General features: G+C 52.4%; 4 protein-coding genes across 4 annotated transcripts; all 4 read right to left on the reverse strand.

Moving 5' to 3' along the window:
* Positions 1 to 417: 417 nt before the first annotated feature.
* On the reverse strand, positions 418 to 1409 carry AYO21_07562 (hypothetical protein; the record flags this gene model as incomplete). Its single annotated transcript, XM_022657516.1, has 3 exons — positions 418 to 667; positions 751 to 1197; positions 1312 to 1409. The coding sequence occupies 3 exons, from the start codon at positions 1407 to 1409 to the stop codon at positions 418 to 420; spliced, it is 795 nt and encodes a 264-aa protein (XP_022510181.1).
* Positions 1410 to 3018: 1609 nt separating this feature from the next.
* AYO21_07563 (hypothetical protein) lies at positions 3019 to 5331 on the reverse strand (the record flags this gene model as incomplete). Its single annotated transcript, XM_022657517.1, has 2 exons — positions 3019 to 4123; positions 4175 to 5331. 2 exons carry the CDS (start codon positions 5329 to 5331, stop codon positions 3019 to 3021), a joined length of 2262 nt encoding a protein of 753 aa, XP_022510182.1.
* A 747-nt stretch (positions 5332 to 6078) lies between these two features.
* On the reverse strand, positions 6079 to 8673 carry AYO21_07564 (hypothetical protein; the record flags this gene model as incomplete). The annotated part of the gene is made up of 1 exon (XM_022657518.1): positions 6079 to 8673. The coding sequence occupies one exon, from the start codon at positions 8671 to 8673 to the stop codon at positions 6079 to 6081; it is 2595 nt and encodes an 864-aa protein (XP_022510183.1).
* A 622-nt stretch (positions 8674 to 9295) lies between these two features.
* On the reverse strand, positions 9296 to 12114 carry AYO21_07565 (hypothetical protein; the record flags this gene model as incomplete). Its single annotated transcript, XM_022657519.1, has 2 exons — positions 9296 to 10773; positions 10803 to 12114. 2 exons carry the CDS (start codon positions 12112 to 12114, stop codon positions 9296 to 9298), a joined length of 2790 nt encoding a protein of 929 aa, XP_022510184.1.
* Positions 12115 to 14874: the final 2760 nt, after the last annotated feature.

Raw genomic sequence — 14874 nt, forward strand, 5'->3', positions numbered from 1 at the left:
GGGTGCCCGTCTTTCAGCCGGCGCTTTAGTTGCCATGTTCACGCGTCCTCCTTCCATGCGCGACGCGTCCGTTGCAGTCAAACCCCCTCGATACTCGCACGTTGGACGCGGGGAAGAGTATGATGCTTGCACAAACCATATTTGAGAAGTCTTCCATAAGCCACAAGACGATGTCCCGTATCCGCGCATTATTTTCGTCTGGTCGGCCTGATTTAACAAGGTTACAAGTTGGGAAGATCATCAGGGGTAAGCCTCATAGTTTCAAGGGTGTGAGGAATGCTGTGGGCATTGATAGTACAGATCTACTACCTCACAGTGCACTCAAATCTCCTATTAGGCTCTTACGATTAATTTCATCTGGCATGCTAACATCAACTGGATCACTCCATTCTCCCATGGCGCTGAAGGGGGCATTGCTCAAGCCATATGCGTCCCGCCGTTCACACCCAAGCAGACGCCAGTCATCCACCGGGCCCTTTCCTCGCAAAAGAAGGCGGCCGCATATGCCATCTCCTCGGTCTCTCCAAGTCGGGATGCCGCAGGGGTCATGGCCAGCATTGGCTCTAGGCTGTCTCGAGTAGGGCCTGTCAATCCGTTGAATGCATCGGTGCTCGTGGCTCCTGGACAAATGGCGTTGACGGTACACTCATACTCCCGGCCCAGCTCCCTTTTATTTGGTAGGGAATCCGTTAGCGGGAGAAGAGAAGGGCTAAGGAACATTCGGTGGGTGGGCAAATGTGAAGTACTTACACAGCCCAACATCGAGTAAAACTCTCAATCATGCTTTTCGTCCCGTTATAAACGCTCGCTCCTGGATATGGCTGTCGGGCTCCGCTAGAGCTCAGGTTGACAATCCTGCTCGGTTTGGCCAGATGCGGCAAGACGGCTTGTGTCAAGAGCAGCGTCCCACGACCGTTCAAGTTGACTTGGGCGTCCCATTCCTCGAGGGTGACGTTCTTGAGGAATGTCATCCTGGCGATGCCGGCGTTGTTGACCAGGATGTCGACTTTACGACCGTTGGTGCGCTTGACGGCCTCTTCGACGAGGTGTTTTGGACCGTCCACCGTTGATAGATCGGCTTCGACAGCGAAGCACTCGCTCACATGGCTCCCGCCGGTGGCTCGAATCTTGTCCAAAGTGGCCTCTGCTTCTTGTTGAAGTGAAGCAAACGGATAGTTTGTGACCACGAGAGCGCCTCTGTATCAAAGAATCCAGTCTGTCAGCTGTGTGCTCGTCCTGAGATATAGGGCACACGCATGGGCCACACTGAAGGTTCGACCCTGTCAATTCCAACACCCCCTACCGACATACCTCGAAGCCAGCTCGACGGCTATAGCTGCCCCGATGCCTTTGGAACTTCCGCTCACGATGGCCAACTTTCCATCCAGAGTCTGCGGTTTTTGCGCCATCTCTGTTGTTGCCGAGCGAGAAACACGTTTGTTGCCAAAGTCAGATAAGGGGTGGGCGAGGACCTCTGTGGTGATTGATGGGTACCGTGTCCCAAGTACCTAATACCTAGTATCTAGGTATGTATCAAGGTAAAGCGAGGTGTACTTGTATGTACTACCAAAGGAACAGCCAGAACAGAACCGAACGATGTTCTTCTCCTCATCCCTACACGCCCAGAACTAGCACTTTCCAAAGTACACATGGCGCGAATCCAAGTCCGAATCGTGCTGCATCTGCAGCTGTAGTCCAACGAAAAATGTGCCACTGGATTTGTTCGGTACACAGTACTCAGTCCACGGATGTTTGTATTGGACAGTTGGACGTTCCCCGTCCCCCACCAACGCAGCGCGTCGTGTTCCCCGGAGCCCTTGCGTTCTGTGCTCCTGTGCCTCTGTGTGCAAGTGACTTACTTGTCCATGCACCTGTCTTGTCGTGTTGAACGGCCATTGGATCCCCTCACACGGTCGGTTCGGTCTCTGCATCCATCGTGCGCGCCACACGATGGGACCGTGAACTCCCGGAGGAGCCACCACCACCACCGCCATCACGCCGACAACCTACTTGACTTGTGGTGCAGATCAATACCAAACCCCCCGGAGCCACTCCCATGCCGGCAACCTACTTTGTACTTTGTACTTTGACCTGTACATGTACAGGTATAGATCAAACCCCCTCCCCTTACCTACCTTCCGGATTCGATTGCGATTGCGACCACCTTTGTAGGATGGTACCTCGCAACTCACTCGTACCAGAAAGATTACCGGTGGATTCCTGGCATTCTCAATTCCACAAAGGAGTCTGGCACCCATCTGGACACCTTGTTTCGCTTACGAGTCAAGTTGAAAACCGACCCCGTTACCAGTGCCACTGTAGAATTGCCTATTGCATACTTCCGTACCGAATATTATGATGTAAATAACCTATTTATCTTAGGTAGCCACTTAGCCTGCTTCCTGGCAGCTCAAGAGTCTAGCACCTACATAATTACTCGGTACCTAGCTCACTCCTCTCTGCTCCTCCCTGCTCCTCTCCCGCCCCTCCCTCCACAAAACCAACAACGGGGCGCGGGTGACTGGATAATTATCTGAAACTGGAACTTACAATACCCCTCCAAAGGCCCCATAGGTATAATTTTTGACTTGGCCTGTGTAAAAATATACAGTCAGTTCATGACAACTGAGCATTCGACGACGACCACCCCTGACAAAGACAAATGAAAAAGGCCCACACACGGGGGAAGGGGGGGAGACACAGTGGGAAATCCGTGAGCTTTACAGGGCTACAAGATTCAAGGCTCACGGCTCACGGCTCAACAGCATCGCCCCTCTTGTCCATCCAAAGCCCGTGACAAGGCACGGAAGAGCCACTCCACTCTTGTGCAATATTGGGTCCATATATCAGGCACGAGCAGAGCAGAGTAGCCGAGCAGTCAAGACGCCGAATACAGTCATGGTACTCTGTACTTGTAATACTGGTGCATGCACCGAATGCTTTGTATACATATCGATATTGTCTCTGGCCCCCAAGAATTCGCTCGCCCTGGCTTGTGTTGCCAAACATCGCCTGTGTCTATTTTCCGTTGTGTCCATTGCCACCATTCTTTCCCTTCCCACCCGTCTTCTCACTCCTTGCCAGTACCTCTTTACATTCGTCGCAATACCACTTGGCGCTCTTGGGCACGCTTTTCAGCCCAATACACTCCAAATGGAACCATTGCCTGGGACAATCGTCCCTGTCGCACGCCACCATCTCCCCGTAACTCACCCCTTGACAGTAGCAGTACCTCTCTTCGTCTTCCTCCAGTCCGTCGATTTCTTCATCCTCGTCCTCTACCTCCCCTGCTTCGGGGTTGATCACCGGGGTGCCAGTCGCCAGGTCGCGGTCTGATGGCGTGGACGATTTCGTGGGAGGGTCCATTTCATCTTTTACCCGCTGGCTGCCGAGAGCGTTCGAGGTAGAAGGAAACGATAAACTCGCACTCTTTTTGTGAGGTCGCTTCATTGGCAAGCCTTTTGGTGACAGAGAATCGTGGAGACCGTGGTCCTTCACTCTCGGTCTGGCTGGGCGTTTGGCTTTCGTGGCACCACCGCCATTTCCGCCAGTCGACGACGTCTCTGCAGCGTCGACTTCGGCAAAAGTGCTAACCACTGGTGTTGACGTCTTGGAAGCTCGGCCTCTACCCAAGCGCTCGTTCTTCAGTTCATTTATTTGCAGTGCTGGCGGCAGACGCGGCGACGCTGCCTCCTTCGCGGATACTTCCTCTTGTAGGTCGCCCTTGGCAGTATCTTGCCTGCTGGTGGTCTTGTCCGACGATGCGATCCCTTTCGCTAATTGTTCGCCATCCGCGTCATTCAACCTCGCAGACTCATCTTCAACTAGTCGCTCCCCCTTCTCGGCTTTTGTGTCTGTTGTGCTCTTCCCACTAACCGCAGCGGAACTGCCCAACTCCGATATACCAGCGGCCACATTGTTGTTATTATTCCCATTTCTGCTCGATGTCAGGGAAGAAGGTCTCCCTTTCACGCTCTCGACAGTATGTGCAGAATTCTGGCGTCCTCGACCGGCAGGGCGGACTGCAGAGAGAGCAGGACTACGCTTGTAAGCTTCTTTCCCCGTTGTTCCAGCAAGCGGTGACGAGGCGAGCTTGGGCGAGTCTTGGGTTGCGGCATTGATCCTAGAAATCCAATCATTAGCAGCACTCTCGGTTTTCTGATCATACACATACCGTTTGCGGGCCACAGAGGTGACAGTAGCGGATGCCTTTCTCTTCTTGGAGTTTTCTTGCTGCGAATTCTCCCTAGACATCGGACGTCCTCCAAGTGCACTGCTTATCGAGCGTTCCATGGCCACACCCGCAGTTGCAGGCTTTTCCGGTCTCTTCCTCTTCCCCGTGCCTGCACCTGCGCCGGTGATGCCCAGCCCAGCAGGATCGAGTGCTGCATCAGCCGTCCGCTTCTTGCCGCTCGTGGTTGTTTTGCGCGTGGGTGCTCTAGATTCGTCAAAGTCAGAGTCGGCATGATTGGCGGCTCCCCGTTGCCTCCTTGCAAGAACCGCCTCCCTCCTAGCTTCGCTTCTATGCGCGACCTCGCTCTCATGCAGAGTGGCTAAGCCAGCGGCCGCAGCCTCTCTGCGCGTAGTGGGCACGGTGGGTTTCTTGATGGGATTCGTTTCGGTGTAGGCCCAGTGCTTCAGGCTCCCCAGTCTGGCTTCTTCCGATATTTCGTCCGCGATGTGTGGCCATATACGATCCAATCTCTGAATGTGTCTCCCCACCTCTTCATTGGCATTGTTGATGACGTGGTTTTTCTCATCCATAGTGACCATGATCGTCATGAGATTTTGCCTCAGAGCGTGGTATTGCTGTCTGCGGTGCATGATGATGGGATCGGCAGATCGCGCAGAGGCGAGGGAGGCGTTGTCAAAGGACGCACCGGCGACGCTGTTCGCTTCGCTGAGATTCAGGGTATCATCTGCGACAACGGAGCCAGCCAGGCTCTGGGAAGCAGCAGCTAGATGATTCGTTGTCACAGCACTGTCCGTCAGACACTGCTCCAAGATCTCTCGTAGATTTTCTTCAGGACCCCACGCTTTTGCATCGACCTCCTTCAGCAGTGAGGTGTGTCGGCGGTATTCTCGAGGCAGAGCGGAGATCGCATCGGCAAAATGAGTAATGGCAGGGTACATGGCTGGCGGGTCATTGTTGGCCTGGCTTTGTGAAGCGACGGCGGTGGAAGAGGATGTCAGAGCAAGACCACTATTGGAGACGAGTGAGTTCTGGCGCAGGAGGGTCGATCCGAGGCCTTTCGAGGCTCTGGCAGGATTGGTTCGAGTCAGGCGAGATGGGACGCCTCGCACATTGGAGGTGCCCAGGGTTGTAGTCATTGTCGTCGTGGACATAAGGATATCCGATGGTGGGAAGGTAGACCTGAAGGGGACCAGAGCTGCGAAAGTGTGCGATCCTTGCGAAGATGGCCTGAGCGAGAAGTCTAGCAAATTTATCACAGCATCGGCGGTACAGAATAAGCAGAGACTAAAACAGCGGAAACAAGATGATCAAAATAGTCGACAGCATCATCAAAGAGAGAAAGTCTGAGCTGGTCAACGAGGTGCAAGCGCGGTGGAAAATGTGGTCGAGAACGAACCATGGGGGGGAGCGCAGCCAGCGTTGCGCGCATCTCCCTCCCTCTTGTTCTGGTGGCTCTGCTCCCTGTGCCTCTTCCGCTTGCTGCTGGCTGGATACTCCAATCGGCGGTTGGTGACATCAACCCACCGATCAAAGTTTCTCCTCTCTTTTTCCGCTGTCACGTGCAGCCGTCTGTTCAGCCACACTCTCAGCCTCAGCCTCGTAGCCTCGCAGCCTTACGAAGCCCCCTTCCCATCTTGTCTTCCCTACCGATAACCAATACATCTCTGGGAATGGGGAAATTTCATTACATTCAGAACCAAGTCCGTTACGCCAATAGCTAATACTCCATCATAATTTTCGCTTACAAACAATGATCGATCTTTGCACGGGACAGTAAAAGTCGTCAAGGTCATAACCTCTTCCCCTTTCCAACAACCATCTAATCAATTCCTCCATTGAACACGGTCTGCTTGCCCTTTGATGCTCCTGTACGTGTCACAGCTTCAAATCCAGCCATCGTCCACTTTCGATGACTGTCCGTGACCAACACCCACATCCAAAGCGAGTTGTGGAGGCTCATCGCCTTTCTTCTTGACGGGACTCTTCCTCGGACTAAGCGTTTCTCTCGGCGGACCTGCTCTGACGTCTTCCGCTGGCCACTGGTCTGCTTTGGCCGCCGCAACCCAACACTTTAGGCCTTCATGGACCCCTGAATAGAACTTTTCTTTGCATGTCCGAAGACTCCCACCCATCACTTTCTCGAACCCGGATTGCTTTAGCTCTTCCCGCAGTGCATTCCGGTCTGCCGCAGTTGGGAGGCAGGCTATTAGCCCGTTCAGTAGATCCAGATGGGTAGCGAGGTACTGCGTCGCTTCCCACTCAACGCCTCCCACGTACGGAGCTGCCGGGTGCGGTGGTCGAGGAGGGGGGAAATGTGCTCGACAATAGCCCACTGAGTCATCAACCTCGATAATGGGAATGACGTTGAGATGATGCAGGAATATCCAGAAAACTTCCTTCGTGACATTAACAACTTCTTTGCACCAGACTCGGTAAGGTCGAGGAGTATGCATCTGTGACACAAAGTCGAGCGGCTGTTTGCCATCCTCTGGTACGGGGTCCTTGAGAAATCCAAGGATTTTCTGTGCTCGTCCTTGAACAACCTCCGGACTAGAACCGACCTCGGCTGACAAGTGAGCAAAAAGGAGCGAGATTATCACGCCTCTGGTGTTGAACTCTGATGGACCCTTTCGCTCTGGATCGAATAACATTCGCAAGAGTGCTGGGAAGAACTCATTTTCCATTTGTTGTAGACGTTGTAGGGCAAGGGATGTCGTGCATAACCCTTTCAAGCACAGCAGAGCCTCGTGAAGAAGATTGTCTTCATGTTCTTCGCGCCACTCGATCTTGGAGATGCGGTAGTAGAGTTGAACAAGCTCGTCCATGCCGCCCTTGCTCACGAAATGATCCGTCCAAGAAATCGACTCATTCCTCAGAAGAATCCTCAGTTTGTGAAGCTTGCTGACTTCTACAAGTGCAGGTTTCTGTACCTCTCGAAGGTAATGGATGAAATCTCCTGGAGTGGTAGCGCTGTCCGCCGGGTTGAGGGATGTTAGCGACACGGTCGAAGACATTGCTTTCGCCGAATTGGGTCTTGAGCTCGTCAAGTCGGCGGATTTGTTCCTGGATTTACTGCGTGATCTCAAGGATGAACTTGGCTTGTCTTGCTTTGTAGGAGAGTCTTCTTCCCGCCTGGTCAGTGTCAAGATACGACTTCTAGGGCGGGATCGGGATCTGGATCGTCTGCCTTCCTTGCTCTCCTCACCCTCGCTCCTTGGCCTCTCATTTTCTTTTTTGTGAGAGTTCCTAGATGATGAGCTGGCCTCCGTGCTATCAGCGATGGCTGACATCGTAGACGAACCACTGCCAACACGATCACCCTTCATCAAGCCGGCCTTGACATCCGGCTTGAGGTTTCGCATATTGTCCCGCATATTCAGTGGAATGTTCAATGAATCCAACACTTTCTCAAACGCCGAGTCCAGCTCTTGAGGACTGAGGGGAGAGGTTGCGGAATTCAAAGGCTCTGGGACTGGACGGGTATCCTTGCGAGCTCTCATATTGAAAGTCTGGATTGCCTCGAAAACCCTCGAGCCTAGCTTGACTTTGGGGTCTGCTTGAGATGAGGATGGAGGTTGGATGGGTGTAATGGGATGCCCATCAGGTTTGGAAGAGGAAGCTGGGCGGCTGATTTGTCCATCCCTACTCTTTGGCGGTTTAATATTCGCTTCAGTATCATCATCAATGTTCTCGGTGAAGATGGAGCTTCTGCTAGATTTGTGCTCCAAGAATGGTCTTTGCGGTGGCTGATAGTCCAACACCGGTGATGCCGCTGGACCGTAGCCATAAAAGTTCCTTTGTTCCGCAGGACGAAATTCGGAATAGTCTTTGGGGGTATACAGATTTATCTCCTCTTGAACAGTCCTCCTCTTCGAAGCTGGATATATCATCTTGCCATCGGCCGCTTCCAAAGGCTGAGTCGCAAACTGTGCCCAAATAGGAGTGGGACTCTCGCTGAGTGTTGTCTTTGGTGGAGGGCAATTTTCTTGGTTGCTGCTGTTTCTGTTATTCTCTTCCCTGAGATCTTTCTTCGACCTCCGTTTCAATAGTCCAGTCAGGTTGCTGGCTGATTTCACCTTCTTAAGTTTCTTGTCGGCCGTGTTGCCCTCGATCGGGGAAATACTCCCAGTATCCGTACTCTTCTCTTTGCCCAAAATAATTCCTTTCAACGACACAGAACTCCCTGTCTTTTTGTGCGTGTGGGACAGAGCAAGACGGCCAGGCTCATCTCCTGATTTTGTTGCAATTCGTTTCGGTTGTGGTGGGCTGTTGATGTGCCGCTCTCCAAGTGGACTGGCAGAGTTGGCAACTTCTCGACCGGATGGTTTCTGCGGCTTTGCAGGGCTAACGTTGTCCCTTTGACGCCCTCTGAGGACGTCTCCCACTGAAGGAGCTCGGTTGTGGTTCGCTCTTCGGCCTCTTTGTTGAGGTTCTGGATCCTCAAAGATCTGAGCAACCTGATGGACGGAGGGTGCCATGGTGGAGGGATCGAAGAAGATATATTTGGGCACGGTGCCTATTCAGATACAGTTTCTCATTTCTATAGAAACATGAACGATGCTAGAGCACGGGCAGCAGGACGATCCATAGCCAAGGCACGGATGTGGACGTGGAAGTGGTCTGGCCTCACGACAGCCCGCGTTGGAATCGCACCTGCGTTGTTTACCCTCGTGCGGCTGCCACAGCAACAGACTTGGCTTACCCGAATCACGTGGAAGGCTCCGAACTCAGCACTTGAACGACCACGCTTACAGCCTTTTGATCATCAATAGACCCCTGCAAACCATGCCTTTGTAGCCACGTGGAAATTAACCGTGCAGACAGTGAGACATCATATTATATCCTTACAACATGTTTCTAACCTACTGCAAGAATTAATAGCATCCCACATCTGCCCCTGTCCTGCAGTATTACCGATACTCCTTACCGCCAGGCTCGTCGTATCTTGCTCATGCTTTTCGTACAATATTGTCTTCATTATGCCATCCAAGTGATCAGAAGCTCCCATGAGCGCGGTTGGTCTCATGATTTCCAAATCCACAATACCCAACCAGGGACAAAAGGGATATATGACAAAGTCAATGCGCTAGGTTCGTGCAATCATTGCACGATACTCTGTCGCCAGCGATCAATTTGCGCTCGCTGTCTGGGATCCAACGGTGGGCCCATCATCGGGTCCTGGATATATGGTTGAGTACCATATGAGTATGGATATGTCTGTTGCATATAGGTGGGCAACGGTGCGCCGAATCCTCCATTCATATACCCGGCATTCTGCGGATACCCGTAAGCTCCATTTAAAGCAGTATTTTGCTGAGGATAGCCCCAATTTGGGTTCTGCATCGAGTTGTATACCTGATTCGAACTGGTCCTTGGCAGCCCTGGTTTTGACTGGGCACCAGCAGGATGAGCTTGGAGTAAATTAGCCAGGCTATGCATGGGTTTGACCTGATGAATGCCCTGCGGGTTGGCGGCTGCTTCCTCCTTCAGCCGCTTTCGCCTCTGTGCTAATGTTTCTTCCATATCCGGTGTTTTTGATGGTGGGGGGACGTCGTTCGTGCCATTAAGACCTAATTGTGAGGTCAACTCCTCTGTAAATTGGCCTCCAGTACCTTTCTCTTTCTCTAGCTTCATCCTTGCTGCCCTCTGTGCTAGAGTCTCATCTTCATCTTCGGGCAGGGTTTCTTGAGCTAGGCCTGGGACTTCCTCGATGAATGGTGGCCGGCTTCCCTCCTCAATCTGACTCTTAGCCTCGGATTTCGAAGTTTGAACTTGCCCGCCTCGCAATCTCGCCCGTCGTTGACTCAAAGGCTCGTTCTCCTCCATTTCCCGCTTCTCAAGGAGACCAATTGGTCTATGGGCATTGGCGTGCTCTGCTCTATCCTTTTCGGGGAACAGGATTCCGAGAGGTACATCCTCATCATCAAAGTTCTGCTTGTCCGCTTCATCATGATCTTCCCAAGCCAAGGTGACATGCTTGGTCTTTCGGGCTCGCTGTTGAAGTTGCGTAACAGCATCCAGCTCAAGCAAAGTCGAGTGCATGCCATTGGGGAAGGCGTCTGCCGCAGTACGATTACGCAATCTTTGTTGTTCCTTGCGCATCTGTAACTCGGCAAGGAGAGTCGTTGGCGCTGTCGAAAATCCTGGTGGGGCGACGTCCTTGTCCTCTTCTTCATCGGGTATCTCATCACCATCAGGCGCTATAGATGCAGCCGTAGCTCGGTCAAGTTCATCCCCACTAGCTTGGTCGTCGACATCTAGATTTTGAGAGCCTCTTGATTTTGAGCGCAGCAGGCCCGAATTGGAGAGGGCAGTGCTTGAACGTCTTGTCTTGAGCATTGTGCCAATTGAACTCCGGCGTTTCTTTGTCTTAGCTTCGTCTAATTGCATACTCTTTCTAGGGGAGGCGTCCGGACCATACACTTCCTTCCCAAGATGACCAGCAATTGGATGATCAGTGAAGGCCGACACAGGAGCGTGTGCGGCGGCGTCCAAGACACTGTCCAGCGTCTGGACAGCGGAGCCGTTCTTGAGCTGGAGATCCTGAGTGACACTAGGCTGTTCAAAAAAAGCGCTGGCTCGCAACTGGGTGGTAATTTGAGTGTACTGCCTGGATCTTGTATTTTGGCGCTATCTTCCTCTTTGAGCCAGATGGCCGATTTACGCGCATCATCTGGGATGCCACTCAGTGCCTGGAGCCGACGTTTGTCTCGTTCACTAATGTTGAACTTTGAAAGTCTCTGTGGGAGGTTCAACATGACTGGAACTGGCGCAGGATAGTAGATCATTCTTTCTCCCGGTTGAGGTTCTTTGTAGGCTTTCGAGTCCCGTGCAAGTGGTGGTTGATGGAGTGATATTCGTCGTGACATAGCAGCAGCTGATTCATGTGACACAGGTCCGCCGTAATGCACTCCATCAAAGTCGTTGAACACGGCTTGAGCTTGACGATATGTTTCGTTGGAAGCGGATGTAGTTGGCCTCTCCTCCTGGACTGACCCATTGGACGTTCGTCGCAGCGGATTGGGCGCCGTTTCGTCTTCAGGATAGATGGAGATGGAGGTAGTACGCTCCGGACTGAATTGCAACGGCCGGCCTTCCAAGGTCGGCAAAACATGGTTGAGATGATTGTCCTTTGAAGATCGCCGTTCGATATGGTGCTGATGTGTACGTGGCCCCGAGCGGATTGAACCAGACGGAGACGTGATGTGGTATCCTGAGGGAGAATATCCTCCTAACCTGGCCGTCTGGTTCACACCAATAATGGAATTCGACCATGAACCAGTTGAGTACTGTCTCTGGACTGATGGTCGAATAGGGTTGTCCAAAGTCGCCGGCGCAGAGGACTGCCGCTCTAGTCGCTTTTGATCTTGCTTCATCTTATTCAGCTCATCCTCAAGGCTCGAGGTCATGCTCAAACGTTCAGCGCTTTCTTCCAGGCGTTCCACATTTTTGACCAAGGCCCCTTGCAGCGACTGTAAATCTGGGGTCGGATGATTTAAGGGCAGGTGACGACTGATTGAGGCTGTTCTGATTGGAGGGTCCTCTTTCTGGAATGCGGCTTTGTCCTGTGCGGGTGGGAGAACGTCCATTTTCGATCGCAGTGCGAGAGGTTCTGGATATTTGGGCATGGGCTCCTCGTAGTCATCCTCTTCCACCATTTGATACGACTGCGAGGAAGACAAAGACTTAAGAAGAGACCCAACGCCTACGGCATTTGGTCCAGTTGGAGAACCGACCGAGAGGTCGCCATCTCGGGAGAACTGATCGAACAGTGGCAGGGAAAGCGGTGGACTGGAGATTTCGGGAAGGATTGGAGAACGGGCGGGTGAGTAGGAATGCGGATCATGGTGGACAGAGTCAGCAGCGGACTCGCGGTATACGGCCTCATGCTCAGCCTGGGCGACCGAGGCATACGCCATCTGATGGAGCCGACCAGCGTTGCAGGACGCAGGAGCTGGAGCAGGAACCAGGTCACAGGTGAGATGGATGAGGCAGTGGTGTCTAGTGTCGTATGTTTGTCGGGGACGCGGACCCTTACACGTATGAAGGCGAATAGACTCTGCAGGTCATCTTCGGGGCCATGGTTCGATATAGAGAGGGTCTGCTGAGACGAGTCGGTGGATGTGATGTCCTCGAGCCAGCCGTGGGTAAGGATGAAGGCACAAGGAAACCAAGACGGAAACAATGATCAGATAGCAAAGGCGCGCATGGACATGATAACTGCACGCAGGGAATCTCTGTACGGAGCGCTTTGTACCTGAAAAGGCGCAGTTTGAACCTTTCACCGGATAAGCATAGACTAGCGGCACTGGGGGCCCGATAAAGTGGGCATTCCCGGGCATGGCTGGCCTTGGGCTGGCTAAGATTAGGGCACAGTAGCGACCCATTTTGGGGGGCTTCTCTTTAACTAAAATTTTTGGGCTGGTGGCAGATTGAAACTGCCGCAACACCAGCAACGCGACTCAGGGTTGCGCAAGCCAAGGATTCCTTGACACGCACGAAGGTTTCTTCACTTTCTTCACGGGGCAGCCACGTCGTCTCATCGTCCATCTTGTTGCCATATCAGTCTACCAAGAAGCTTTTCCACTCTCCGCTCGATAGTCTTGCCCCTTTGTACACCAAAAAGGAGCATGAACCTCTCGTGTCGATCACTAACCTCGTTTCTCCTGTCTTGTGCCGGGTTTCCGCATTTCCCAGAGATACACAATGTCTGCCAGGTACACCAATCATCGCCAATCGGCCCTCTCTGTCGACCCTTGTCCTGCCCTGATTCCCGAAGTATCCACTCCGTCCTCCATGCCTCTTGAAGAGATTTGAACCAGGTTGTCTACTCATCGTGTACGAGGTACTCTCCTGCTATCTAGAAAAGCCCCAGGTCCGCCTGCCAGTGTCGATCAAACCAGTCTCAAGAACCTCGTATCTTACATCTGGCGCGTAGTGCAACAAGAACTGGCAGGTCACATTCACAAATCGAACGTGCCCTGTTGATTTCTCTGGTTGATAACCTCCTAACGATTTGGCAAGAGGTGCAGGTTTTTGGCACACAAGACGTGTACCTATACTGTTACGGGGCTGTCTACGAGGACGAAACTACATATGTTGCGCTCCCGTTGGCCCTGCGGCCTGCCAGCAAATGATTGACAGGGGGAGAGGGATGTCGAAATCCACAGCTTACTGAGCCCAGCCACCTTCTCAACCAGGGCTAAAGATAAACCATACTGATGCTGATACCCAAGAGCAGATCTTCTTCCTGCAGACAAACTAGCATGCGATAGCTACCAGAAGAACGATGGACGACCGTTAATCAACCAGATAAGGCATGGAAGCTGGCCTTGCCATTCATCTCGCTTCCTGGTTGTCACCACAGTGCCACAAGCGGCCATTATCGATGTCTAAATGAGCCTACAAAGCTTGGCAGCCAGCCTCTGCTCCATCGTATTGTTAAAGAGGACTGGTTGCGCTCCACGGACTTGTCATCTGCTTTTTACCTTCGGCATTATGTACAGCACTCGTATGCAATCCACTAGGTACAGAATGTTCGATGGACGCGGCACAGTGATGGTCGGAGATATTCAGATAGCGACCGACAGTGGAACCTCAACCTGGTTTTGCGCACAGGCCCAGTCAACCGAGCCGATATCAAACTTAGAGCAAACAAGACTTCAAATACGGGACGATTAGACATTGCTTCGTGGTGATTCGGCAATTCTTTCTCAGACTTCCATTGGCCTCACAACTAGGTTCTGGGATTGTGGAGAGCAAATGAGAAGATTCAGGTGCCGAGCTATATGATGGCACCATTTCCAACGGCTGAAGAGGCCCAGTGATGCTAAACGAGTCTCTGTTGAGGTCACGAATTGTGGGACCGTTAGAGACTGTGGGATACAGCCCGCCCGTGATTCGATGCCAACAGTATTCAGTATATAGAAACACTGAAGACGCATCAGCACCGACGAAGGACCTGATTGTGCCGTCCCTATGACATCCTATGGGGTTATTCCATCGTATCCCAACACGATGAAGATAGATTCAAGCCCCCACGCCGAGACCATGGTGGATGCCATCAGGCAACCAACTACTCATGTACCTGAAGACAGGTACCGAGTACAGAGTCCAGGCGGATCAACTCACAGAATCCCCAATGGATTTGCTATTTTGAATGTTTTGGCTCATTTGTCCCATCCTTCCCCGGCGTGGGCAGTTCCATTAGCCAGCGCTGTCAGCCTCGTTGTTTTGTTTGACATAGGAACAGGGTTGCTCCTAGATGGCTCTCAGACGAGGCAAGGACAGCGATGAGACTCGACACGTCCGATAAAGGCTGATGGCATTGATATTTGTGGTCAAGTGTTGCTTGACTAGCGTATGCTAACGGCTTATCGAAAATGTCCGAGCCGGATGAATCAGCGACTGTCAGCCTTGACGCCTGTTCAAAGATAACATGCGTTTCGAAATGCATGAGCAAGGGCTCCAAAACCAAGCTCCCAGTGCGGAGTCCACGATGTTGACATTGCGAATCGAGAGAAAACATGTTTTGGACACCCACCAAATCTTGCTTTCCTGGAAATCTCTTGCAGCACGGCTCCAAATGGGATGAACATGGCTCAACGAACCGGACATGGGTTGCCATTTCGTGTGCAACTGAACGCCATTTGTTCAGTGACGAGAATTGTGACTATGGC

The sequence above is a fragment of the Fonsecaea monophora genome (assembly GCF_001642475.1).
Source record: "Fonsecaea monophora strain CBS 269.37 chromosome Unknown Scaff59, whole genome shotgun sequence".
NCBI classification, from domain to species: domain Eukaryota; kingdom Fungi; phylum Ascomycota; class Eurotiomycetes; order Chaetothyriales; family Herpotrichiellaceae; genus Fonsecaea; species Fonsecaea monophora.